At 45.8% G+C, this 26,450-nt stretch overlaps 3 protein-coding genes across 6 annotated transcripts; 1 reads left to right on the top strand and 2 right to left on the bottom strand.

The window, feature by feature from the left end:
* Positions 1-290: 290 nt before the first annotated feature.
* LOC121989218 (neutral/alkaline invertase 1, mitochondrial-like) lies at positions 291-6,073 on the bottom strand. Its single transcript, XM_042543116.1, has 6 exons — positions 5,311-6,073; positions 3,366-3,531; positions 3,050-3,261; positions 1,707-2,200; positions 1,368-1,416; positions 291-1,247 (listed from the first exon to the last, which is right to left on the bottom strand). Exons 1-6 carry the CDS (start codon positions 5,965-5,967, stop codon positions 921-923), a joined length of 1,905 nt encoding a protein of 634 aa, XP_042399050.1. The 5' UTR covers positions 5,968-6,073; the 3' UTR covers positions 291-920.
* Positions 6,074-6,371: 298 nt separating this feature from the next.
* LOC121989220 (polygalacturonase At1g48100-like) lies at positions 6,372-8,492 on the bottom strand. Of its 2 annotated transcripts, XM_042543121.1 has the most exons (5): positions 8,079-8,492; positions 7,819-7,986; positions 7,670-7,714; positions 7,290-7,579; positions 6,372-7,211 (listed from the first exon to the last, which is right to left on the bottom strand). In XM_042543121.1, the coding sequence occupies exons 1-5, from the start codon at positions 8,490-8,492 to the stop codon at positions 6,707-6,709; spliced, it is 1,422 nt and encodes a 473-aa protein (XP_042399055.1). In that variant the 3' UTR covers positions 6,372-6,706. The 2 variants fall into 2 exon arrangements, with proteins under 2 accessions (XP_042399055.1, XP_042399054.1); XM_042543120.1 differs by having other exon boundaries at positions 6,372-7,579.
* A 37-nt stretch (positions 8,493-8,529) lies between these two features.
* Positions 8,530-26,184, top strand: LOC121989219 (cytochrome P450 709B1-like). 3 transcript variants are annotated; one of them, XM_042543118.1, is made up of 7 exons: positions 8,530-8,670; positions 8,761-8,861; positions 23,672-24,378; positions 24,463-24,686; positions 24,807-25,057; positions 25,147-25,510; positions 25,600-26,184. In XM_042543118.1, the coding sequence occupies exons 3-7, from the start codon at positions 24,114-24,116 to the stop codon at positions 26,029-26,031; spliced, it is 1,536 nt and encodes a 511-aa protein (XP_042399052.1). In that variant the 5' UTR covers positions 8,530-8,670; positions 8,761-8,861; positions 23,672-24,113; the 3' UTR covers positions 26,032-26,184. The 3 variants fall into 3 exon arrangements, with proteins under 3 accessions (XP_042399052.1, XP_042399051.1, XP_042399053.1); XM_042543117.1 differs by having other exon boundaries at positions 8,761-8,866; XM_042543119.1 differs by having other exon boundaries at positions 8,537-8,676; positions 8,761-8,866.
* The last annotated feature ends 266 nt before the right edge of the window (positions 26,185-26,450 follow it).

Genomic DNA, 26,450 nt, shown 5'->3' with positions numbered 1-26,450 from the left:
AAATTACGAATATTATTATTTAAATTAATAATTGACATATGAAAAGGATATTTATCTTAACTATATTAAATTCAAACTCAAATTTTAATTGATAGCACCTCATACATTAATTACTACATCATCCAGAGGAGACTATTATTTGTACAGAAGAGTTATTATGCGAAGAGGCTCATGTATTGGGAAAAAGATTTCTGCCACCCAGATCGGTTACAAGCTGACTCGTGAAAGTAATTTTAATAATAAGAATGATAAAAACATAGACATTGCTGAGATTAGTAATTTTCAACCGACAGTGGCTTGCAATACCTTGAACAGTCAGATGACTCAGATCCACATTTTCTTGCAAAAACAAGCCACTCACCAAAGGCAACAGGGAGAAGAAATAAAAATAGAAAAGAAAAAAAATTGTTCAGTCATCCTATCGAAAGAGTACAAATAGCAGCAAGTGCTTAAGGAATTGCCGGGCGGGTCTTCTCTTGTTCTTCAAAGCTCTTGAAAGAAGAGATAATCCACAAGTGTTTACTATTTGTGAAGCTATCTGTTATGTGGAGCGCAAAGCAGCACAAAAAAAAAATACAACAAAAAATAGTTGGATCGATCACCACAATGCCATAAATTGCATCAACCAATGAAGTATAGTTGAGGGCTTCATTTAGTCTTGTAGCTTTATGAATGAAAATTGCAGCAAAGCAATTTCTGGATCCAACATCTTTATGATAGTATACCGTGAAGGAACACGGGAAATGGCATCTGATAAAGTAATATGTACAAACTTATCCATCTTCTGATCAGCTATAACTTGATTCTCCCAGTCCATGTCACTCCTTTTTTTTTGTATTCTTATAAATGAATCAATCTGCTATGTGTTGTTTGTTCCAGGATTAACCGAGCTACACTATATTCCACCAAAAAGAGTGAGGCTAAGAGACAATCTGTGATTTGGCTGCAAGGCGAGAACACTTGATTCGAGCATTCTTGCTCAGACCACAAGCACAGGCTTCGAGAAGCTCAATGTCTTCATCACATGTTAGTACTGCTGCAGCAGCTGGATTTTCCAATAGCATTTTTGAAGCAAGGAATCCAGCAATGCTCCACGTCTGATACAACCGAGATTGTTTCCCGATAAACCTTCCAGTACGTGTATCATAATATTCGGGCCACCTGTCATTCGGCAATCTCTTCTCGGCCACTGCAACAGCTTTCTGTGCCAATTCTCGTCTGCCCATCTTAATGCAAGCTAAAGTGAACTGAATTTTAAAGCAAGAATGCCAATTAGATTCATAGTGGAAGAATCAGGATGCTGAACTGAATGCACATTTTCCAAAAAAAAATTCCTCAGGACTGTGCAAATTGAAACAAAGAATTACCTGCCATAAAAGTGTTGGCCAAGACCCACCATTGTGATATGACCATGGACTGAGAAAAAAATGACATTTTGTTAGATCAAATAGCCAATAACAAATTCTCTGAAGAAAAACCATTGATTCTACATTTGTTGTCAGAAGGTCAATCATCTATCCTAGATAATGAAAGAGATATTTGTATTGTCATCTGTAATGGAAACCTTAGACACATTAAGGTGACATGAAAAGTAAATCATGGAAGAAGAGTTATGTGTACCACGCCTAATGTATGGGCCATTGTAAAGAGACAAAAGCATTATGGCAACATAAAATATCACACACACAGGAAGTACAAATACTTACGTGTTTTTGGGATCGCTGCCTGTAATTATACGCCATTCCTCATATTCTAGAGCAGGATAACATATTTTAAGAGGCATATGTCCCACAAGATCATCCCATTTATCTTCGATAAGATTTAAAATACCCTCAGCTTGTCTCTGAGTAGCTAGAGAGGAGGTAATAGCCCAAAAGTTACCAAGAGAGAAGAACCGGAAGTCCATGTGAGCTGGCTGTAAATTGCCAATAAGATAACCTCCTTTCTCAGGAATCCAGTCAACTAACCAAGAGGGGATTTGTTCAGGATATATATTGAACTTGTTAATGGCATTATAGGAGTACTCCTCCGTCTTGTAGCGATAGATTTCATTTATCTTCTTCATATCAACCCAATAGTACTCTCTTATGTGGAATGACAAGGCACTCAGCCTGTTGTTGATAGCACGCACCAGATTCTTAGATCCATCATCAATAGTGATCATTTCACGTGAGCACCGCAAAGCAGAATAAAATAATGCCTGGGTCAATGAATCTATTAGCCAGCTAATATTTATTGAACATGACAATCGGATTTATAAAACATATTACTTTAGATGTAAATTTCATATCCACATGATAATTATTATTATGTAAATTCCTTTTGTAGTGTGGCTAACGCCAAAATATCAGCTCTAATTGAGCTCCCCCTATACACTGGCTAAGAAAAACCACAAGCAGGATTGAGATATTTGTAAATTACTTTGTGGATACATCCTTATGGAAATTGATTTTACTTCATTTTTATCACATTTTTTCAGTTGTTCGACATTAGGTTTGGAACATTCCCAAAGGTCAAAAAGACAAGCCTAGATGCTTGCATGGTCATAATAACCAAACGATCGTTATCTACAAAATAAAAATTTGTTATAGGACTTAATCATATTTGCTACATTATCAAATCTGAGGGTGCGTAGAAGAACATTTACCAATACCAAATTATAAATACCAATGGTCAATTTAAATCAAGAAGTTAAAAACTAAGCCAACAATATGATATAAGCAAAACCGATGACAACTCAAGTCCATACTCCATTGTTCTATATGTTCCCTAGAAGATGAATAGCATATCAAGAAGCAAAAGCTGGATTCAATCCATACAACAAAACATTACCATATGGTTGATAAATGATGATAAATTATGCACGGGAAGACTCAAAATTAGCTTCTTAGATAGTTGTGAAACTAGCAGTGATCCTTCAGTTGTGACTTGTGCACACCAAGTGTCTTACTGGCATGTGAGATTTACTGACTTGATATAAGAGTTTCAAAGAGTAAATTTAACAAAAATAATTTGGGCATTTCATACATAATAACAAATCTCAACTTACTTGGATCTCAAGCGGGTGCCCATGGATACCCATCCTTCGATCTATCATGCATGAGCCATCCGTGACTAAAAGAGAAGGAAACATGTCAAATCCATCTGACAAACACAAATTCATAATCAATCTAATTCCTGTTTGCACATCTACTCTCTCTTGCAATGCATAGTCCCCAGTAATCTTCCCATATGCTCTGAGCAATATAATCCACCATAATCCTGCAATTGCAGGACGAAAGAATTATGTTATCATTTCAAGAGATTTACTTTTTGACAATATTGTAAATGACTATTAATAGCTCCAGCAACAGCTCACCACTCACCAGAATCAACCGGAGCTACACGTCCAATTGCAGACTCTCCAAAATCAGGGTCCAAGACCTCTTCAAAAGCTTCATTACTTCCATCCAAGGGGAGAGTTCTAACTTTGAAACTAGCTGGCATCAACCCTTGTCCAGGGCTATAGCAATCAACAGTCTTCTCCCAACTCTGATTTGAATAAAAGAATATAAGTCAGACAATTATTTGAAGTTCACTTCCTATGAAACCCATGCCAGAGTCAACTGTGATTGTTCCAAAAAGAGTAAAGGTGGTTAAGTTCATGAACATCTGCACAAATTATTATGGACTAGGGCACTTGATGGTAAAGCCATCCTTCAAGCAATAATTAGAAGATCAATCAACGATGTCAACACTAGCAATACTCCTGAATTAGCTACTTCTATGTTACAAGATAGGATGATAAAATGTTAGCCTAGTCCCTATGGCAATTCAATCAGGAAGTCAAAACATTTTAGGAATGCAAGTTAAAAGATCATAGAATTATATGAATACATTAAATTTAAGTATATAAGACTAAAAGTTTAGCATCCTTAGTAAGGCACAAGAGTCTGGAGATTAGCATGTCGTTTAACTCATATAGCAGACTGTTTTGATTAAGGAATCAATATGAGAAAGAAAGTTTTGATGCCATTATATGAAAATACAATTGGCATCTATAATTCTAAAAGAGCTTATAGACTTGCACCCAAAATCTACATAAAAAAGGAGTATGAAATGAAGCTTAATATATAGAATAAACAATATTAAGCATCGATCCATCTTAGTCAAATGTTAAACTCAAGCTATTTTTTCTTGCAAATAAAACAAATAAATTATAGTACACTGAAGATTGATTTAGGGATTAACCCATACTTTTTCTTAGCTACCCAACACTGAACCATAAAATATGGTAGCTTGCCCTCATGAGTTGGCGCAGTTGGTACTTGCATGGGTGTTTACTCCAATAGGTCTTGGAGTCAATTCCCAACGGGTGCAAAATGCCTCGTTGGATTCCTAATCTCCCCCATGCAATGGGTTGCTACGTTACAGTAAAATGCCCCTCGTGATTTATCAGCATGTATCTTGATGTGGGGCCGGCAATACTAGCCCACTTGGGGTGAACGATATCACTTTTTGCTCCAATAAAATACGGTAGCTCATATCTGAATTTAATTAATTTGTTTTTAGCCTAAGAACACAGCATCATGATCATATAAGGTTCCATAGGCTCTCCATTTCAACTACCCAGTCCTTATCCGATTAATGAACTCCCTACTTGTTAAATAGTTGATCCAAGATATTGAAAACCCTTGCAGAAATTTTATGCCAATCCATGCTTCTTTTCTAATTATTGAAACTGCATTTTTATCCCGGTACCATAAGTTAATTAATTTATGATATGGGCATAAAATATGGTAGCTCATATCTCAATTTAATTAATTTGTTCTTTTAGCCTAAGAAAACACACAACCTCGATCATACAAGATTCCATAAGCTCTTCTTCGTTTTAACCAACCAGTCCTTATCCAATTAATGAATTTCCTTCTTGTTAAATAGTTGATCCAAGATATTGAAAACCCTTGCCAAATTGTTATGCCCTTCTATCTCTTGCTGCTTTTCTACTTATTGAAACTACAATTCTATATATGAAATTTTAATGCTGCACTTGAACCTTTTATTTCCAAAGTTTCTCCGAATAGTTTCAGCTTCAAGTTTATCCATTTGTACTCTCATCAATATCACAATATGATTTGCAAATAACTTATATAAGCGGGGTTTATCTTGAAGATGAATGGCAATATTCACCAGGTATTGACGTGAAAGAAAATAGATACTTAAAAGTTTCCCTTTGATGAAATCTGATAAATTAACCTACAGCTATAGGAAAATTATATGCTGCACTCCCAACAACTCTAACTAGTAACCTATGGCTAAGATTAATCATACCTGAAGCTGCAAGGTGTGGAGGAGAAAGTTCCGGACGATCTCACTCTCCCCTTTGAGCAGGAAAGCTATGGCAGACGGTACGAAATCCCTAATGAACACCTGATCGTAGTTCAGCGCTTGGTTTGCTGCAGTAGTCACATCGTTGGCTGCCACGGTACCAATTGGTCTCCCGCAGTAGCTCACGACCGCCTTGTTGAGAAGTCTCCACGCTTCCTTATCCACCTCGGACTCCTCTTTCACCTCCCCAACTTCCGGTTGCTCCGTTTGCTCCAATCCCGAAATTTTATCATCGGCAATCTCCTCTTTTTCCTCCTTCGACCCAACCGCCGCCGCTTCGCTTCCTTCTTCTACCGCGAGGCCGTCGATGACGACGGGCTTCACGGTCATGTTCTGGATGAAAATTCGCTCGAGGTTCTTATCGCCGCCAGAGAATTGATCGACCGACGTGGAGAAGAGCCGGATCCCCCACGCCGGATTCGCGGGGCGGAAGATGCGGCTGAAATAACTTGGATCGGCAGCGGCGATGGGGGCATTGGAAGAGGAGGCGTAGGGGCAGCGGCGGGGGCATGTTGGGGAGAAATCAGTAGCTCCAGTCCTCCTCCGGAGGAGGAGAAGGAGGAGCCGTCTACGGTAGGGTTTCGCAGCGACGAAGCTCATGGCAACGGGGAGGAGACGAGGAAGGGAAAGCGATTGAAACCGGAAGAGAGGAAGAAAAGCGGGTTTGGTTGGAGCGGAGGGTGTTTTCAGGAAAATAAGTTAATTAGAAGGTTAGAATTAAGAAAGAAGGGCTCATGGAAATTTAATCTAATTGGGAAGGAGATCGTGGCTGGCTGTGAATCAATAGCACTTTATTTGTCAGTTTGGATGCGGTGAGAATGGATTTATTAATGTAAAGAAAAAGGAAAGAAAGAGAGGGAAAGAAATTGTTTGGGAGGGAGGGAGGAAGGCTCATTATGAAGGAAAGAGATTAAAATAAAAGTTAAATATATAAAATTATAAAAATAGTTTCTTTCTTTAAATAAATCTACAAGTGAAAAAAAGTTAGAAAATTTTTTCTTCTCCTTCTTTATCCCAAATTGGGACTTAAAAAACTTCACTAATTTTCCTCCGTAACTCACTCCCTCCTAAATAAGGATCAAAATTCTCCTTCCCCTATTTATCCTACCCTTTCTTTCAGTCACCTCCTCCCAAACATCCTCCCAAACAGAGGGTAACAATTGTATGAGAGTTTGTCATTGTCTTTTAAATTGAATAGGCTCCACGTTCTCCGGCTCAACCCAAAGAAGGGAGGGGAGCATATATAATATAATAGTAGATCTACAACAGAAGAGCGGTTCAACTGACCGCAAAAATGCGGATCTAAGTGCGGCCCGATTCGATGAACCCGGTCCAATGATTAGCAACCTAGGTTTGGCATCTCCCGGAGGGCCTCCGGCTGGCCGTCCTGGAGGCAGTCGATCGGCGGGATGGTGGCGGTCTGCATCGCGCCGTAGGCATTCCAGCAGAAGGGGTCGTCGACCAGTTCCCCTTCGTGCGGCAGCAGCTCCACCTCGACCATCGTGATGTTGGTGCAGGGAAGCGTGTCGCTGCAGGCGAAGTGCACCGGCGGGCTTCGGACGTCGTACGTCCCCTTGATGTTGGAGTAAGACACGCCGGAGACGTACACCGCCGAGCTCTGGTTCGAGCATACGCCTTTGTTGGAGCAGTAGTACTGGTCGATGATGATGCAGTTCCTCACGTTCTCCATGTACACCGTGTCGAAGCTGATCCCTGACACCGCCCCCATTCCCCCTTGCCACGTCTTGATTCGCACCCCGTTGTCCGAGTTCCGGATCACCGCGTTTCTCACCGTCACGTTCGATACGCACGCCTGCGAGTTGTGCATCCCCAAGCTCCCGATGCTGTTCCAGCAATTTTCCCCTAAATTAGCAGTGCCCGATAAAATGCTCGACGGAATTTCACGATGATAGTTCCAATACCTGATGCCGTGCCCAGGGCCGCAGGTGACGTTCTGGATGTCCACGTCGGCGCAGCCGGGGCCGATTGAGATGCAGTCGTCGCCGTTGCTGATCATGGAGTTGTATATGGCAACCGACCGGGTGTTCTCGATATGGACGCCATCGGTGTTGGGGCTGAACGCCGGGGAGTTGATGGACAGGCCTTCGATATGGACGCCCTCGCAGCCGTCGAACTTGATGTGAAATTGGGGGCTGTTCTCGATTCTCAGGTCGCGCACTGTCACATTGCAGCTCATGAAGAACCTGATCAACTGAAACAAGGTACGCAACTTTTAGTTCGATCGAATTGGTTCGTGTGGATCGATGTCTAATGCCTCTCGATTGGGGGAGTTTCCACTCACCGCTGGGCTGTCGCAAGTTCCGGGCAATGTCGATCCGTTGGGACCCTGAAATGGTGGGCGAAAGGCGAAAGCTATCGTTAGCAACATCGCGAGGAGCTCAAGATTTCATTTTGGAGGTGCTTTAGATGGATTTGGGGAAGAACACATACTCGGTGAGGCTTACAAGGGAGTTTCCACCACTCTTCTCCGTTCCCCTCCACGGTTCCTTCTCCTCCCAAAGTCATCCCTTCGAGCTCGTAGAACACCAGCCATTGCCGTTTGCTGTCCTTCTTCGGCCAGCAGTTGGGGCCGTCCGGCGGCATGATCACTCCATCCACCTGCATTGATTTCCATGGTCCATCCCAATTCAGTAAAGGTAGAGAGAACCATAAAAAAAGCCTTTTTTTTTTGTTTGACGTTGTTGCTTTACCTGGAAGACGAGTCCTGGCTGGCACGGGCCGGAGAAGATAGTGGAAGTGAGCATGAAGACTCCGTCCGCTGGCACGAGCAGCGTGGCCGACTCGACCTCGCAAGCAGCCTTCCATGCTGAACGGAACGCTTCTGTGTCGTCGGTGCTGCCGTCGCCGACCGCGCCAAACGATCGGACGTCGAAAATGCAGGAGTCAGAGCCCTCATCGGAAGGTGGAGAGATTACGGTGGAAGTGTCTTCTGTAGGCGGAACCGAAGGGGAGCCGACTTGTGACTCCATTGTTCGACCACCACTTCTGCCTCTGTGACTTTGCTTCCCCTTGTGGAAATGGCTTCTTCCATAAACGCCGCGGGGACTCAACAACAAGAATGCGATTGCAATGCAGAAAGCAAGCACTGCACAGGGGATTCCCATGTCAAGGTCAATTAAAGGTGGAAACTGACAGGGAATTGGTTGACGGTGTGGAAGTAAGAACAGAGGTGGAAGTTGAGGGAGGAGAGGAGCTCGCTGGGGTACTCATTTAAAGCTACAGCGGTGACATGGGAGAGGAGAACCACGAAGGAGGCGACATCTGTCAGCTGCTTGCGCTAAAGTGCATGTCCTTGCCTTCTCTCTCTTTTTTTTTCTGCATGCAAACAAGAGGCCGGGATTTCTGAGCTCTTGGCTTTGTCTCGACGAACAGGTTAAAGGCCACAACATCAGCAATAGCATCAGATCATCTGTGACGGAGGAGATTCCTGGTTCACAAGTTTTCTAAATTGTGAAGCTTCTGGAGATTCACATGTTCGGTACTCCTCCTTTTGTGATCTTATTATTTATGTTTTCAAGCTTTTATACCTTTGGCACAAGCATTGCATATTAGATTGTAGTTTGCAGTATAGGATTTCTAACATACAAAAATAACATGAGGACAAATGGAAGAACAAGAGCATGTTACCAAAAGATACCCTTGATAAGGAAAATCAACCAAAAAAAACATTATATTATTTGATTATCTAAATATCATGTTTCAGGATGTAAGCTAATCTGCAAATTGACTTGTGCTATTAAAATCATAAATTTATACCATTCTAAGCTTTGGATATCATATGTAATTAAGGTTTCTATGTCTCTAGAAATAAGCCTCCTCGTCCTTTCTGAACTTACTTTCCTAGTTGAACTTATTTGATTCCCATCATCATAAAATAAGGAATGAAGAACAGACACTGCTCCTGACTCTGAGATTACTGTTGATCTTTAGTAATCCAACAAAAGTTTAAAAAGATGTTTATTATGTGTCCCTTATTAGAATGCTACAAGTAAGGCTTTTTTGTTAATAGATAAATGACCATTGGGAAGGAATGAAAGAGAAGGGAGAGGAGGCAGGTGGAACAGGGATTCCCATTAGTTTAATGCAAGAGTTTGTGGTCATGAAGTGGAGGGCAAGGGGAGTCCCGTGAACTTCTCTTGTTGTATATGGAGCTGCTTTGTGGCCATGGATTGGAGAGGGGGTAAAGGAAGGAATGACTTCACAAGGAGACAACAACACTAGGAAGTGAGTCACGGGCGGCTGGCTCCCTTCGGTGCTTTGTGTGGATGCTGTTTCGGACTCCATTGTGATGGAAGAGGAGCCAGGGGTTTGCTGCTGCCACGGTCCGTGTTTATCTTGGGTAGCAATGAAATGACTGCACAAAGAAATCGGAGGGCGTCTGGACGTCAAAACGGCCGTGCTAGGATCGGGACTGGTATAGCCCAGCTTAATCCATGTCAGGTTTAGCCCAGTCCTGTTCAGCTCGGCTAATAGGTATGTTGTGGCTGCTATGGTCTCTGTTATATGGGAAGCTAAGAAGATCCATGAAATGGTGAAAAGAAATCAGAGGGTGTCCGTATATAGAGATATCAACAGACTCCACGATTATAAAATTAAAAAAATTGATTTTAGATATAAAAAATAGAGGTGAAATAAGATTCTTTATAATATCTATAAAAATTAACGTAAATCATTATATCAGTTATTTTAAAATTTTCATTATTTCTATTTTTTATTTTTTCTCTCTCTCCCTATATATAGTATCTATTTTTCATTATCCAATCAATTTCCTTTATTTTTTTCTCTCTTCTAAATTAAATGATATTTTAATATTTAAGAAATAAATTTTATTTCTTAAATTTAAAGAAGTACTATTCATAGAATCAAAATTTAGAGAATGAATAAAGTAACTATGTAGAAGTTATGTAAAATATAAGATAAATTTTATATTTAGAAAAGTTGATACGAAGGCTCTACTAAGTGTTAAAATGGACATGTTAATATAATTGGTATAGGCATATTATTTAAAGATGTGTCATTTATTAATGTTCAAATCAACACGGAGGTCTTTAGAGGAACAATTAAAAAAAGTCATAATTTGGATCCCAACACAGGGATTAAGACCAACTCCAACCGGTGTCCTTTTATACCATTTTGGTGTAAAAGGGACACCAGGTCTCCTCCAATGGAGACCCCAAAACCTGTACCAAAATGGTGCAAGTATGGATTTTTAAAATATATTATATTTTAATAAGCAAGTTATATTAAAAATATTTTTAGGTGTTATTAGTCGGGTGAAAATATTTTTAAAAAAAAGTTATCTAAATTGTTTATGATTGTGTATTATCTTTAAATATTAAATATTAGTATGTTTATTAAATTATTTTTAACAAAATTATAAAAATACTAATTTTAATTTCCTTGTAACTAAAAATATAATATCATAAAAATTAATAGTAATTATTATCGTAATAAAAATATTTAACAAATTAATATATATGTTGAATATTAAATTATAAGATGAAAAAATAGAATATTCTAAAGAATATTCCTTTTAGTGTAGGAAATTGATCCTGTCCGAACCAGGAGCCAACGGACACTGGGCACGCGGCACGTTCCTAGTCGATGGGGTGAATCTCCGGCTGGTCGAACGAAGCTCCGGCGATCCTGCACGAAAGTCTAGCCGGGAAGGGGTTCCCGGCGACGACCCTCCGACACTCAAGTCAGGTAAGTAGTGGAGAAAGTGGCTGCCAAATTTGTATCATGCGTACCTTTGGCGAAGTAATAGCCTCTTTATATAGGACGGAGAAGGAACTGATGCACGCCCGCCGAGGTGCGTACGTGTCAGCGACCCATACCACGGTATGCACTTGTCAGAGAGCTTACCTGACACCATGCTGCCACAGTCCGAGCATGTTCTTTGATGGGACGGCAGGACCACCCGTTGTCAGACTAGAAGTATGGCATAGCCATACGACTTGACGGCTGCCAGAAGATGTCCCCGTCTTTTACCCCCCGTCTGACTGGGGTGTCCGGCCCGCCGGGCGGACGATGAACGTCGCCCGGACGGCCTTGATTCTTTGCGCCGTCCGGGCGGCACCTCCTTCCGCTCGGTCATTACGCACTGCTTTATTTGAGCGTCGGAACCCTGGTCCCTGCCAGGGTGCCTTTTACTATCAAATTTCCCTTTCTTCTGAGTCCGGTCGGCTCGCCCTTTTCCGGCGAGCCACTGGACCCTTTGACCTCCTCTCAGCGTTGACTCCTTCTTATGGGGTTCCGGATTTTTACTTCCGGATCACTTGCCTTCCTCTCGAGTCTAGTCGAAGGAGGCAAAGTCCGACTGACTGGACTGCCGATCTGTCGAACAATGATCATTGCCTTAGGCCGCTCGGCCAGGCATAAAGATGCTCATCCGTGCGGCGATATCTGTCTGTCCGGCGATACTTTGTCCATGCCTTGTACTTTCTGGGAATCGATGTCCGTTGTTCTCCCACACTACCCATCACGTGCTATGCGCAAGGTAAGGGGAGCTCATTAAATGCGGCTAGTAACCGGCTGACACGTGGCGACCGTGCATTTGTCAGAGTATGGCGGTTGCGTCACTTCCGATGGGACAGTCGCCGTTTGAAACGGACGATCCGATGACAACCTCGATATCGACGACCTGGATCGGACGGTGGAGATCGTTTCCGGGCGGCGATATAAGATCCTTGACTTTGTTTCCGCCGCATTTCGTCTTCTTCGTTTCCAGACTCCTGTCATTCCCCCTCTCGTCGGTGACCTTGTTCTCAGACTTTCCGACGATCACACGGCTTCTTCCGGTCATCTTCCTCGCTTGTAAGAGCCTTTTTCTCGCTTCAGACGCATTCTTCTTTCTGTTAATCATCCTTTTCAGCCGGTTTTCTTCCATTGCTTGAACCATCCTCTTCTATCCCGCGTTCTGGCCTTTCGATCATGACCAGTACTTCGCAGTCGACCGGCGGTGCTCCGGGTCTTTGGTACTCGAACATGGAAAGTCGGTTCGACGAGGAAGACGTCATGCGCCTCACTCGAGCATATGACCTACCGATCGACCACGAAATAGTGTTAGCCACGCCTTCCGATCGGCCTAACGATCCTCCGCCCGGCACTGTTGTCTTCTTCCGGGATCAATTCCTGGCCGGACTACGTTTTCCTCCTCATAAGTTTTTCTTAGAAGTTTGCAACTATTTCCACATTCCGCTCGGCCAAGTAGTTCCCAATTCTATTAGGTTGCTGAGCGGAGTGGTAGTTTTGTTCAAACTGAACGGCATTCCCTTAACCCCAAAAATCTTCCACTACTTCTACTATCCCAAGCAAGCTGAGTGGGACACCTTTGTTTTCCAATCTAGGATAGGCTTCGTCCTTTTCGATAATATGTCGAGCTCCAACAAACACTGGAAGGAGCATTTTTTCTATATACGCTTTCCCGAGCGGCCCACTTTCCGCACCAAGTGGCAGACGGCTATGCCTGCGCAACCGGAGCTCGGCAAGTTTAGAGGTGACGCAAACTATCTCCATGCAGCCGAACAGCTAGTCGGTCAGCGCTATCACATTGACAAGATGCTTCTCCCAGGAGTAATGCATATATTCGGCTTGTCTTCTACACCAGCCGATCTGCCTTGTAGCATGAGTAAGCTTCCCTATCTTCCCCTTTATTTTGTTCTAACTGATTTATTCTCTGCTTCTGCAGCTGAGGTCATGTGGCGAGCTAGAGCCACCGAGAAGCTCAAACTGAAGGCCGCTCGGATTGAGGCGGTGACGAGCCAGGAGGCCGCCGAATGGGGCATTGCTCCGGCTGATCCGGCCGACGCCAACGGTCCCAGAAGCCCCGGACGCCCCTGCCCCTCCTGATGAGGCCACGGGCAATATAGAACCTGCGAGTGAAGCCGAAGTGGAGGGCCGTTCGGCCGATGATGTGCCGCTGCGCGTTCGGAAACGCCGGCGACCGGAATCCGCACCTGCCTCTACACTTGATGAGCCACAACCTGAGCGGGGTGCAGATGCGCCGGTGCTGTCTGGAACAGTTTCTCTCGAGAGTACTCCGACCCCTCAGGATTCTCCGAGGGCCAGCTTGGAAGTGCCGCCGTCCAGCCCTTCGAGGACTCGACGACGTCTCAAGCGTTTAGGCGAGCTACCCACCTCTTATGCTGGCGGGCCATCTCAGAGCGGGCCGAGCGGCCAGAATTTACTTAAAACCGTTCTGCGCGTACATGGCTGCCGCCGATCGGCCAGTGTTTCCCGAGTAGATGATCACCCTGACGGGCCCTCTCGCACAAGCTTGGATAGATGCTCGGAGTCGGATAGCTAAGTTGACTCCCGGGCAGCTCGGCGACAGCAACCTTCAATCAGCCACCGGTATAGCCCTTCTTTCTCTTATTTCGTTTTTGAATTATGTTTAGAACTGGGTGGAGCAGATCGCCATTAGCGATCGGTTGGCCGAGTTGGAGGAGGACTGAAGAAACAAAAAACAGCGGGGGACGCCAGGCAGTCGATGGCCGCTCTGGAGAAGGCCAAGAAATCGCTAGAAGCCGAACGGAAACGAGCCACCGATCTGGCGAGCAAGGTCGTTCGGCTTGAAACAATGATTAAGCAGCGAGACAAGGAGATCCAGACGGCGACCACTCGGAAGCAACAGGCCATCAACGACATGGACCACATGAAGGTGGAGATCCGGGGGCTGGAGCAACGCATCAAGGACCTGGATGCTCTGCTGGCCACCGAAAAAGAGAGCCGCTCGGCTGATCTCCAAAGATTCGATGGAGACTTGAAGGATCTCCAAGCTGCTAGCGACGCTGCCCATGCCGCGCTCAAGGAATATCAAGAGGGGGAGTCGGCCCGCTCGGACGAAGTGAGGAAGGCGTTCCTCCGCTCGGAAGACTTCGGAGAGAAGTTTACCGATAAGATATCCCTCACGTTCGAGGAGGCAATCAAGGCGGCGGTGGGCTATCTGAAGACCAAAGGTCACCTGTCTGCCGAGCTGACCATCCCCCCCGAGGATCTGGCGAGCGTGATGGACGTCATCCCCGACGCTCTTTTTGATTTTGATGTGTGAGGCGCGTTTCTGTAAACTTTTTTGAATTCCCGCCGTTCGGCCCCGCTTATCTATGTAATGACTTTTTTGAATTCCCGCCGTTCGGCCCCGCTTATCTATGTAATGACTTTTTTGGCTTGCATATTAGATAATCTTCGCCTTTTTAATTCCGCTTAACCATCTGTTGCTTCGAGCCTCGTCTCAAAGGGGTTTTTGCTGGATTTTCGCAAGGCCTCCCGCTTGGACGTTTATAGACGCCGGCTCGTCTCTCGATATTTATCGTCGGAGCTCGACGGCGCTGATATTTATAGCCGGTCGGCGCGGCTCTCGATTTTTAACGACGGGGCTCGTCGGTTCGTCCGCTCGGATTATTTATAGACGCCGGCTCGTCTCTCGATATTTGTCGTCGGAGCTCGACGGCGCGGATATTTATAGCCGGTCGGCTCTCGATTTTAACGACGGGCTCGTCGGTTCGTCCGCTCGGATTATTTATAGACGGCTCGTCTCTCGATATTTATCGTCGGAGCTCGGCAGCGGATATTTATAGCCGGTCGGCGCGGCTCGATTTTAACGACGGGGCTCGTCGGCTCGTCCGCTCGGATTACGCCGGCTCGTCTCGATATTTATCGTCGGAGCTCGGCGCGGATATTTATAGCCGGTCGGCTCTCGATTTTAACGACGGGCTCGTCGGCTTTCCGCTCGGAGACTCCGGCTCGTCTCGATATTTATCGTCGGAGCTCGACGGCGCGGATATTATATTTATAGCGGCTCTCGATTTTTAACGACGGGCTCGTCGGCTTTCCGCTCGGATTATTTATAGGCCTCGTCTCTCGATATTTATCGTCGGAGCTCGGCGCGGATATTTATAGCCGGTCGGTAGCGGCTCTCGATTTTAACGACGGGGCTCGTCGGTTCGTCCGTTCGGATTATTTATAGACGCCTCGTCTCTCGATATTTATCGTCGGAGCTCGACGGATATTTATAGCCGGTCGGTAGCGGCTCTCGATTTTAACGACGGGGCTCGTCGGCTCGTCCGCTCGGATTATTTATAGACGCGCGGCTCGTCTCTCGATATTTATCGTCGGAGCTCGACGGCGCGGATATTTATAGCCGGTCGGCTCTCGATTTTTAACGACGGGGCTCGTCGGTTCGTCCGCTCGGATTATTTATAGACGCCGGCTCGTCTCTCGATATTTATCGTCGGAGCTCGACGGCGCGGATATTTATAGCCGGTCGGCGCGGCTCTCGATTTTTAACGACGGGGCTCGTCGGTTCGTCCGCTCGGATTATTTATAGACGCCGGCTCGTCTCTCGCTATTTATCGTCGGAGCCCGGCGGGGCGGCTATTTATAGCCGGTCGGCTCTCGATTTTTAACGACGGGCTCGTCGGCTTTCCGCTCGGATTATTTATAGGCGTCGGCTCGTCTCTCGATATTTATCGTCGAAGCTCGACGCGGATATTTATAGCGGTCGGCGCGGCTCTCGGGACTCGTCGGTTCGTCCGCTCGGATTATTTATAGACGCCGGCTCGTCTCTCGATATTTATCGTCGGAGCTCGACGGCGCGGATATTTATAGCCGGTCGGCGCGGCTCTCGATTTTTAACGACGGGGCTCGTCGGTTCTCAAGTGAGACTACACACCCGGCCGAACGGCTCGGCCTTCGTCGTCTAGCGCTTGGCTTGGAAAGCCATATACCCGGCCGACCGGCTCGAGCCTTCACATCGAGCGCTTGGCTTGTATATAATCCTCCCCGAGGTAGTCTCGGCTAAAATATACCTGGCCGAGCGGCTCAGGCCTTCGCTCCAGGCAATAACCTCCCTCTATCATCCTGAACAGCGCAGGGTTTTGGTTTCCTTCCTGCCACACTAGTATGCAGCCCGGCCGAACAGCTCGGGGTCTTCGATTTCGAATGCAGCTTATATTCTATACGCAGCCCGGCCGAACGGCCTGGGGTCTTCGGGTTACGACGATAATGCCTTATATTCGCTTTTTTGACTTTTCATCTCTGCATTTCAAGTATTTAGTCGAAAAAAGTACACAAGATGATTTACATAGGCACACCTTTCACCCTGCCCGGTAAGGCTGGAGGTGGTTCGCGCTCCACGGCCTATCTAGCTGGCGACCTTCCTCATCTTCCAAATAATACGCACCCGAGCGGAGCTTCTCGATGATTTTGAAGGGACCTGCCCACGGAGCTTCAAGTTTGCCGACGTCGCCGACCGGCTTGACTTTCTTCCAGACAAGATCGCCGACCTGGAACGATCTGGGAATGACGCGCCGGTTGTAGTTTTGCTTCATCCGCTGACGGTATGCCATCAGCCGAACGGACGCCTTTGCCCTCTCTTCTTCTACCAAGTCCAGCTCCATGTTTCTTCGTTCGGCGTTGTCATCATCGTAGCTCTGGATTCGGGCTGACTCAACGCCGACTTCAACCGGGATGACAGCCTCACCGCCATATACCAAATGGAACGGTGTGACTCCTGTCCCTTCTTTTGGCGTCGTTCGGATGGCCCACAAGACGCTCGGCACTTCATCCGGCCAACTCCCTCCCAAATGGTCGAGCCGAGCGCGCAGAATCCGAAAAATTCAGCTTGACCGTTGCTCTGAGGATAGGCCACGAACGTGAAATGTTGCTCAATGCCGTAGCTTTTGCACCAATCCTCTAACATCTTCCATGTGAACTGCCGCCCGTTGTCGGACACTAGTCGGCGAGGGATGCCGAACCGACAAATGATGTGTTGCCAGATGAATTTTTTAACCATTTGTTCAGTGATCTTTGCCAGCGGCTCCACCTGGAGAAATAGTCTACCGCCACTAGTAAAAATTTCCTCTGCCCGGTCGCCATCGGAAATGAACCCACAATATCCATTCCCCATTGATCGAATGGACATGAGATGGTTGATGCCTTCATCTCCTCTGCCGGTCGGTGGGAGAAGTTGTGATACTTCTGGCATGAAAGGCATGTAGATACTGTCCGAGCGGCATCTGTTTGTAAAGTTGGTCAAAAGTATCCGACCAAGAGGATTTTCTTGGCCAACGAGCGTCCGCCCGGATGACCCCCGCATGATCCTTGATGTACTTCCTGGAGGATGTAAGCTGAGTCCTCCGAGCTTACACATTTCAGCAAAGGGCGCGAGAAAGCTTTCTTGTAAAGCTGATCTCCGATTAGTGTAAACCGACCGGCTCTTCTTCTGAGGAGCCGGGCTGCATATTCATCGGATGGTGTGGTGCCCGAACGGAGGAATTCTATAATAGGTGTCCTCCAGTCATTTGGAAACGCGAGGCCTTGCATCTGGTCGACATGCGCCACCAGCAGCGTTTTTTCAATTGGTTGCTGAATGGCGATCGACGTTATTGAGCTCGCGAGTTTGGCTAACTCATCGGCCGCCTGGTTCTCCGTTCGGGGAATCTTCTGAATAAGCACCTCTCGGAAAGTAGCTTTGAGTTTTTCAAAGGCCTCAGCGTAGAGTTTAAGCCGAACACAGTTGATTTCAAAGGTGCCGGAAAGTTGTTGAGCGGCCAACTGTGAGTCCGAGTGAAGTGTTACCCGACCGGCTCCCACATGCCGTGCTGCCTGCAATCCGGCTATGAGGGCCTCATACTCTGCTTCATTGTTAGTAGCTTTGTAATCTAGCCGGACGGATAGGTGCATCTTTTCTTCCTGAGGTGAGAGTAGTAATATTCCGATCCCACTTCCGAGCCGAGTGGAGGATCCATCCACATATATTCTCCACATAGCTTCCGGCTCTGGCCTTTGCACTTCGGTCATAAAATCAGCCAAGGATTGGGCTTTAATAGCCGAACGGGGCTGATATTGGATGTCAAATTCACTTAATTCTGTCGTCCACTTGATAAGCCGTCCGGATGCTTCTGGATTCAACAGCACTCTTCCGAGTGGACTGTTCGTCCGGACAATGATGGTGTGAGCCAAGAAATACGGTCGAAGGCGCCGAGCGGCTAGAACCAAAGCAAAGGCCAACTTCTCGAGCCCGGTGTAACGAGATTCAGCATCTTTTAAAATGTGGCTTAGAAAATACACCGGCTGCTCTTCGCCGCTCGCCCTCACAAGTGCGGAGCCTATACATATACAGTGACTCACCCCCGATCGGCTTGGCCAGTACAGGCAGAGAATTTAGATATGTTTTCAACTCTTCAAATGCTCGGTCACACTCTTCATCCCATTGGAACTTAGTAGCCTTGCGCAGGATCTTGAAGAATGGCAGGCTCCGGTCGGCGGTTTTGGAGATGAATCTGGACAAAGCAGTTATCCGACCGGTCAACCGTTGTACTTCCCTTGTGTTTCTAGGAGGAAGCATGTCTTGCAGAGCTTTCACCTTGCTGGGGTTGGCTTCAATTCCTCGCTCGGTCACTATATATCCCAAGAAACGCCCTCCTTTTGCTCCGAACAGGCACTTCTGGGGATTTATCTTGACTCCATATTTGCGCAGCGTTCGGAAGGTTTCTTCCATGTTCTTGAAGAGATCTGCCGCTCGGACGGATTTAATAAGAATGTCGTCTACATAAACTTCCAGATTCCGCCCGATCTGCTCCCGGAATACCTTGTTCATCAAGCGTTGATAGGTAGCCCCGGCATTCTTCAATCCGAACGGCATCACGTTGTAGCAATAAGTGCCGTCGGCCGTTACGAAGCTTACTTTTTCTTGATCTTCCCGGGCGAGCGGCACTTGGTGATATCCCTGGTAGGCGTCAAGCATGCAAATTAATTCACAACCGGCCGTAGAGTCCACCAGCTGATCTATCCGGGGCAAGGGATAAAAATCTTTGGGGCATGCTTTGTTTAAGTCCCGAAAGTCGATGCAGACCCTCCACTTGCCGCCCGGCTTGGAGACTAATACCACGTTAGCCAGCCAGCTCGGGAACTGCACTTCTCGTATGTGGCCGGCCTCCAGAAGTTTCTCTACTTCCGCCCGGATAATTGCATTCTGCTCGGCACTGAAATCCCTTTTTCTCTGCTTCACTGGCCGAGCGTCCGGTCGGACGTGCAACTCATGCTGCGCTATGCCCGGCGAAATTCCGGGCAATTCATGTGTCGACCAGACGAACACATCATGATTTCGTCGGAGGCATTGGATCAGCTCCTCCTTCTGCTTCTCCTCCAGATCAGAGGCAACAAAAGTCGTGGCCTCCGATCGGGTCGGATGAATCTGCACCTCCTCTTTTTCCTCATAAATTAAGGCGGGTGGCTTTTCAGTGATAGCATTTACCTCGATTCGAGGTGCCTTCCTAGTGGAGTTGGATTCCGCTCGGACCATCTCTATGTAACACCGCCGAGCTGCTAACTGGTCTCCCCGTACCTCTCCCACCTTGTCTTCGACGGGGAACTTCATCTTCTGGTGGAAGGTTGAGACGACCGCTCGGAATTCACTGAGCGCCGGTCGTCCCAAAATGACGTTGTAGGACGATGGAGAGTCGACCACCACGAAGTTTATTGTCCTGGTCCTCCTGAGCAGCTCGTCTCCCAGAGAGGTGGCCAGTCGGATCTGTCCGACCGGCTGTACTTCGTTGCCCGTAAACCCGTAGAGCGGGGTCGTCATGGGCAGCAGCTCGGCTCGATCAATTTGCAGCTGATCGAACGCCTTCTTAAATATGATGTTGACCGAGCTTCCTGTGTCAACAAATATGTGGTGAATGGTGTAATTTGCTATTACCGCTTTAATGAGCAGCGCGTCGTCGTGGGGCACTTCTACTCCTTCTAAGTCCCCGGGTCCGAAAGTGATTTCCGGTCCACTTGCCCGCTCTTGGCTGCAGCCGACCGCGTGGATCTGCAGCTGCCGGACGCCCGCCTTTCGGGCTCGATTGGAGTCTCCTCCGGTCGGCCCACCAGCAATAACGTTGATCTCGCCCCCCGGGAAGTATTGCTCCTATTTTCCTCCTCCCGAGTGGACGGTCGGGACCGTTCTCTGGATGCCCGGCGATTTTCCTGTCTTGGGGATCGGTGCCAATCGGGCGTCTGGTGATGTCGCCTCTCGACGCGGGTCTGGTCAGCGTCATGGGTCCTTTGTCTCCTGTTGGTGGGAGACGACCGTCGTTCGGCTTTCCTGGGAACGGGATTAGCCACGAAGGGAAAACTTCGACAGTCCCTCATGTTGTGCGTATCCGACTGGTGGAAGGAGCAGAACATAGGGGTCCACCTCTTCTTTGGCTTGGGCCGAGCGGCAGCCACTTCTTGTACGTGCGATCTGGCGTGAGGGGATCGAATTGCTTCGGCCCTCGGTCCTCTGGGTGGCTGCTGAGCGGCGTGCTGTTTCCGCTCAGCATGAACAGGTGCCCGCTCGGCTAGAGCTTCCTTTTTCCGAGCGGCTTGCGCTTCTTCCACATTTATATATTCGTTGGCCCGATGTAGCATGTGATCATAATCTCGGGGCGGCTTTCGGATGAGCGACCGGAAGAAGTCCCCATCCACAAGGCCTTGCGTGAAGGCATTCATCATTGTCTCCGATGTGGCCGTGGGGATATCCATCGCCACTTGGTTGAATCGCTGAATGTAAGCTCGAAGCGATTCTCTCGGCTCTTGCTTGATGGCGAACAAGCTGACACTTGTCTTTTGATAACGCCGACTACTGGCGAAGTGGTGGAGGAAGGCCGTTCGGAAGTCCTTGAAGCTGGTGACGGATCCGTCCGGCAACCTCCGGAACCACCGTTGAGCCGATCCCGAGAGGGTGGTAAGGAAGACTCTACACTTTACTCCATCTGTGTACTGATGGAGCGTGGCTGTATTATCGAACTTACCCAGATGATCATCCGGGTCTGTTGTTCCATTGTATTCGCCGATCGTCGGAGGCACGTAGTGCTTGGGCAGAGGGTCTCGTAGGATAGCCTCCGAAAATTGACGATTGATCCGCTCGGGGGAGGAGTCCGCTCGGGGAGCTTTCCCCTTCCTGTCATCCCGCCTTGGCATTTCATCTGAGGAAGATCCTCTATCTCTTCGAGCTGGTACGGCTTCAGGGGTGCGAAACAAGGCTCGATGGAATGCGACGGTGGCTGGAGGCGCTTCCGCTCGGCCACCAAAGCGCCTCCAGCCACCTGACGCAGATGTTGCTTGTTATTCAGGCCGTTCGGCTGCTGCTTTCTGTTTTTGTTCCACAAGTTTGGCGGCCCTTATCTCGACCAGAGCTTCGAGTTCTTCCGTCGAAAGCGCCACCGTATGTTGTCGTCCAGCTTCGTCCATTGTTTCCAGTCGGATGCAGGGGCGTTCCCACAGACGGCGCCAATTTGATCCTGTCCGAACCAGGAGCCAACGGACACTGGGCACGCGGCACGCTCCTAGTCGATGGGGTGAATCTCCGGCTGGTCGAACGAAGCTCCGGCGATCCTGCACGAAAGTCTAGCCGGGAAGGGGTTCCCGGCGACGACCCTCCAACGCTCAAGTCAGGTAAGTAGTGGAGAAAGTGGCTGTCAAATTTGTATCATGCGTACCTTTGGCGAAGTAATAGCTTCTTTATATAGGACGGAGAAGGAACTGATGCACGCCCGCCGAGGTGCGTACGTGTCAGCGACCCATACCACGGTATGCACTTGTCAGAGAGCTTACCTGACACCATGCTGCCACAGTCCGAGCATGTTCTTTGATGGGACGGCAGGACCACCCGTTGTCAGACTAGAAGTATGGCATAGCCATACGACTTGACGGCTGCCAGAAGATGTCCCCGTCTTTTACCCCCCGTCTGACTGGGGTGTCCGGCCCACCGGGCGGACGATGAACGTCGCCCGGACGGCCTTGATTCTTTGTGCCGTCCGGGCGGCACCTCCTTCCGCTCGGTCATTACGCACTGCTTTATTTGAGCGTCGGAACCCTGGTCTCTGCCAGGGTGCCTTTTACTATCAAATTTCCCTTTCTTCTGAGTCCGGTCGGCTCGCCCTTTTCCGGCGAGCCACTGGACCCTTTGACCTCCTCTCAGCGTTGACTCCTTCTTATGGGGTTCCGGATTTTTACCGCCGGATCAGAAATGATGTCCATTGATTGGAGTTGGAAAAAATTTTGATGCTCAAATGACACCAAATTAGTGTTGAAAGTGCACCAAAATAGGTTTTGTGGTTGAAGATGGTATAATGTTGATGGTGTTATTGTTTATAAAATTACGATTTTGGATCATAGGATCGCACGATCCTATGATTTAGAACACTCAATTGATCCTGGAGCATACAAGATCACTTTCTATTTTGGAATCGTAGCGAGATCAGTGGGATTATAGTAGGATCTATAGAATCGGAGCAGGATCAATAGAAACTTTGAAAAATTATAACTTTTAACTCGAGTTAAATTACGAGACTTATAATATATCAAATTAAAATATGTTCAGAAATCTACAGTTAGGTGAAACAACTGTCCAGTTTCAAATTCAAAATATCATTTAAAATTTTTAGATTTTTATTCTCTATATTAATTATTTTTGACTATTTTATAATTTATATTATTTTCAGCTTTCTTAGAGTTAAGATTAGATTCTGAGACTATTTAAATATCTCTTTGTGATTTTTAGTTAGTTTTTCTATTCATAATATTTTATTTTATTTTCTAAAATGGTGAGATTTTTGATGTTTTATTTTTTATATTCGTATTTAAATTAAATATTTCAATAACTTTGACATCAGTTACTTTGTTTGTATTCAAACTTCGCCGTTTTGTGAATCCAGAGATATTCTTGAGGTTAGAATGTGATTATTATTGTATTAGTAAAAAATTTATGATTTTTTTATAAAAATATAAATATTATAAAGTATTATTATACTGATAATTAAATTATTAATTAATTTAAATTTATACAGAATGTCGAATTTTGGTTGTCATTGCTGTTCTCAGGCACGCAGCAATGCAGCATCTTCTCAAGAGTTTCTTACGCGCTAGATGTTACGATGCCATTTTTTTCCTTAGTTAATGATTTAAAATAATTCAAGTGGAGGGCCTCTCTTGGGCATATCCATCGAATGTATCGCCAATTCGCTGCTAGTTTTAGCTTAGATGATGCATGCATTTTGGATTTTGGATATATATATATATATATATATATATATATATATATATATATTTTTTTAAAGTTTGGAGTAGAAGAAAATATTTAAGAAACCATTCATACAAACAAAGATTTTATTATCTAATATTAATCTCAAGTATATATATATATATATTTTTTTTTTTTAAAGTTTGGAGTAGAAGAAAATATTTAAGAAACCATTCATACAAACAAAGATTTTATTATCTAATATTAATCTCAAGTTGTGCCTTTACACAGGAGACTCTGCCGGCGAGCTGCTCTCTGATCCGCTCTAAGGGCCTGATTCCGCATCTTAAAAAACAAAGGGGCACGCAGTTTTCGTCCACGCGGAGTGTCTCTCTGATCGAATCGTCCAAGTTTATCAACGTCGCTGTATCCTGCGTCAACCAACACAAGAAATCTTGCATTTTATTTCCCTATCTCTTTTGTCTCGCGTGTTCACACACTCAGCGGGCCCCACCGTAGAGCCCACAGACGTTTCCAACCTGAACCAGATAGACAGCCACGGACAGCAACAAGATTTCGCGTCATGATGTGATCCAATCTCCGTCTTCCGCGTGTCGAATTGGAATCTTTCAGTTTTCACGCCGGCAAAGTCACCACCTTCAAAACGGCTCTGAATTGACTATAAATCAATACAACAACAAGAAGTGGAAGACTGAATCGTCCCGTGAAGCGGATGGGATTGGTTTTGGGAGCTCTGTCGTTGGTGCTCATCTCGATCCTAGGGAGGATCCTTTTCCGGCAGATTTGGCGGCCCTACGCGATCACAAATGACTTCAGGAAGCAAGGTGTGACCGGCCCGAGTTACAGATTTTGGTCGGGATCCATCGAGGAGATCAAAAGTTTGAAGAAAGCCGGAAGCGACTTGATTCTCGAAAACGACTGTCATGATATCACCAAAAGAGTTATCGTGCACTACCGCGAGTGGATCCCTCGATATGGTCAGTAATTGCCCGTCTGATTGTCGAGAATAATTTGTTCTTTTAAAAGTTTATTTGTGGCCATTCAATTCATTTGTTGGGCAGGGGAAACATTTTTGTTCTGGATTAGATCGGAACCCAGGATTTGTGTGAGTGACGTGCAGATGGTCAAGCAGATTTTGTCAAACAAGTCTGGCTTCTTCCACAAGATGGAAGTGCCTCCCAGCGTTTTGTCCCTCTTCGGTAAGGGATTGGTGTTGGTGGAAGGAGAAGAGTGGGAGAGACATCGCAGGGTTGTCAACCCTGCTTTCGCCATTGACAAACTCAAGGTCAGTCACTCTTTCATTGCAATTGTCACCTTAAGCTCACAATATCATTGTCATGAGTTCATTGAAGTTGTAACTAGTTGAGATCGGTCGCATGACTTTCATTCTCACTTATGTTGCTAGCTCCTAACGAAAACAATGGCGGAATGCACTAAAACAATGATTGATGCATGGCTATACGAAACAAATACAGAACAAGATCGAAGAAAGGAAATCGATGTCGCAGAACGCTTCCAAGAATTGACAGCAGATGTGATCTCTCACACAGCATTTGGAAGCAGTTACAAAGAGGGAAAGGAAGTGTTCTTAGCCCAAAGAAAACTTCAATTTCTGGTCGCAGCTTCATTTCTGAAACTGACCTTCCCTGGATCCAAGTACTTATTGCATTTTCGCTTAAATTATGGATCGAATTTTTTTAACTCTTGCATATCCTTAATCATGAACTTGCGAATTGGCTTTGCAGGTACTACCCTACAAAGAACAATTTGCAAAAGTGGAAGTTAGAACGAATAATCAGAAACACACTGATAAGCATCATAAAGAGTAGATTGGACTCCAAGGATGGTTCTGGATTTGGAAATGATCTACTTGGATTGATGTTAGAAGCGAGTCGAGTGCAAGATAACGAACTACTGAGCATGAATGAGATTATAGATGAGTGCAAGACCTTCTTTTTTGCGGGGCAAGAGACAACTTCACATTTGCTAGCTTGGGCTATGTTCTTGTTGAGCTCAAACCAAGATTGGCAAGAGAGGGTTAGGGATGAAGTGATCGAATATTGTGGAAATGAGATTCCGAATCCTGAAATGCTCAGCAAGTTGAAGTTGGTAAATTCACCTCCCTAAAAAACTAAGGATAATTCACTCTCTTCTTATTCGACAAATTGATCATTGGATTTGAACATTTGTATTTGTAGGTCACCATGGTGCTCCTTGAAACATTGAGGCTCTATGGCCCGATAGTATTGTTAGGACGAAAGACTGCTAAAGATATTAGTTTCAGAAACATAAACATACCAAAGGACACTAATTTGATGATCCCGATAGCGATGATTCACAGGAATATGAAGCTTTGGGGAGCTGATGCTAATGAATTCAATCCTCTTAGGTTCGAGAATGGGGTTTCAAAGGCTGCTACGCATCCAAATGCATTGCTTTCATTCTCAATCGGACCGCGTGCTTGCATTGGACAAAATTTCGCCATGTTGGAAGCTAAGATGGTGCTCGCGATGATCCTGCAACAGTTCCAATTTACCTTGTCGCCTAAGTACAAGCATGCTCCTGTCGATGTGATCACATTGCAACCTAAATTTGGGCTCCCTATTATCTTAAAGCCCTTGCTTGTCTGAATCATGATGTTGCTAAATTATGTATCCATACGCAAACATATACAGAATGTTTGACCCATTGTCTCGATACACCGCTGACATGGATGTTCAAAATAATCTTATAGATTTTGCCCTACGATAGGTTTGCTCGTGTCGTAGTGGCCTTTTTATGAACATATATCTTTAATTTCACAACTTCAAGAAGCCATGCCTTCATGTTTGTTCAGTTGTTTATGCCATATATGGAGAATATTAACAACAAGAGCCTTCTATCGCTTGTTTTCTTCTATTTATAGCAACTCAAAGAACTTAAGGATTTTAGAGAAATGAAGAAAGTGCATCGTTAATTTCTTACTATTTGTATCTTAGTAGAATAGAAAGAAATGCTTCATTCATCGTCTCCGATTAAACTAAACAGAGATAACAATAGGATTGAAGAG

The sequence above is a fragment of the Zingiber officinale genome, chromosome 6B (genome assembly GCF_018446385.1).
Source record: "Zingiber officinale cultivar Zhangliang chromosome 6B, Zo_v1.1, whole genome shotgun sequence".
NCBI classification, from domain to species: domain Eukaryota; kingdom Viridiplantae; phylum Streptophyta; class Magnoliopsida; order Zingiberales; family Zingiberaceae; genus Zingiber; species Zingiber officinale.
The sequence above is the reverse complement of the archived record's forward strand: the minus strand, read 5'-3'. Positions and strand labels throughout refer to the sequence as shown.

What these genes read in the sequence shown, in the direction of transcription:
- LOC121989218 (XM_042543116.1), bottom strand. Translation starts at nt 5,967, where the DNA reads ATGAGCTTCGTCGCTGCGAAACCCTACCGTAGACGGCTCCTCCTTCTC. An exon ending in TCCACACCTTGCAGCTTCAG is followed by an intron (nt 3,532 to 5,310) that starts GTATGATTAATC and finishes TATTCAAATCAG; the next exon opens with AGTTGGGAGAAGACTGTTGA. An exon ending in GGCCAACACTTTTATGGCAG is followed by an intron (nt 1,248 to 1,367) that starts GTAATTCTTTGT and finishes TTTAAAATTCAG; the next exon opens with TTCACTTTAGCTTGCATTAA.
- LOC121989220 (XM_042543120.1), bottom strand. Translation starts at nt 8,492, where the DNA reads ATGGGAATCCCCTGTGCAGTGCTTGCTTTCTGCATTGCAATCGCATTC. An exon ending in AGCCAGGACTCGTCTTCCAG is followed by an intron (nt 7,987 to 8,078) that starts GTAAAGCAACAA and finishes AAATCAATGCAG; the next exon opens with GTGGATGGAGTGATCATGCC. An exon ending in TCCCTTGTAAGCCTCACCGA is followed by an intron (nt 7,715 to 7,818) that starts GTATGTGTTCTT and finishes CCACCATTTCAG; the next exon opens with GGTCCCAACGGATCGACATT.
- LOC121989219 (XM_042543118.1), top strand. Translation starts at nt 24,114, where the DNA reads ATGGGATTGGTTTTGGGAGCTCTGTCGTTGGTGCTCATCTCGATCCTA. An exon ending in CTGACCTTCCCTGGATCCAA is followed by an intron (nt 25,058 to 25,146) that starts GTACTTATTGCA and finishes TTGGCTTTGCAG; the next exon opens with GTACTACCCTACAAAGAACA. An exon ending in TGCTCAGCAAGTTGAAGTTG is followed by an intron (nt 25,511 to 25,599) that starts GTAAATTCACCT and finishes TTGTATTTGTAG; the next exon opens with GTCACCATGGTGCTCCTTGA.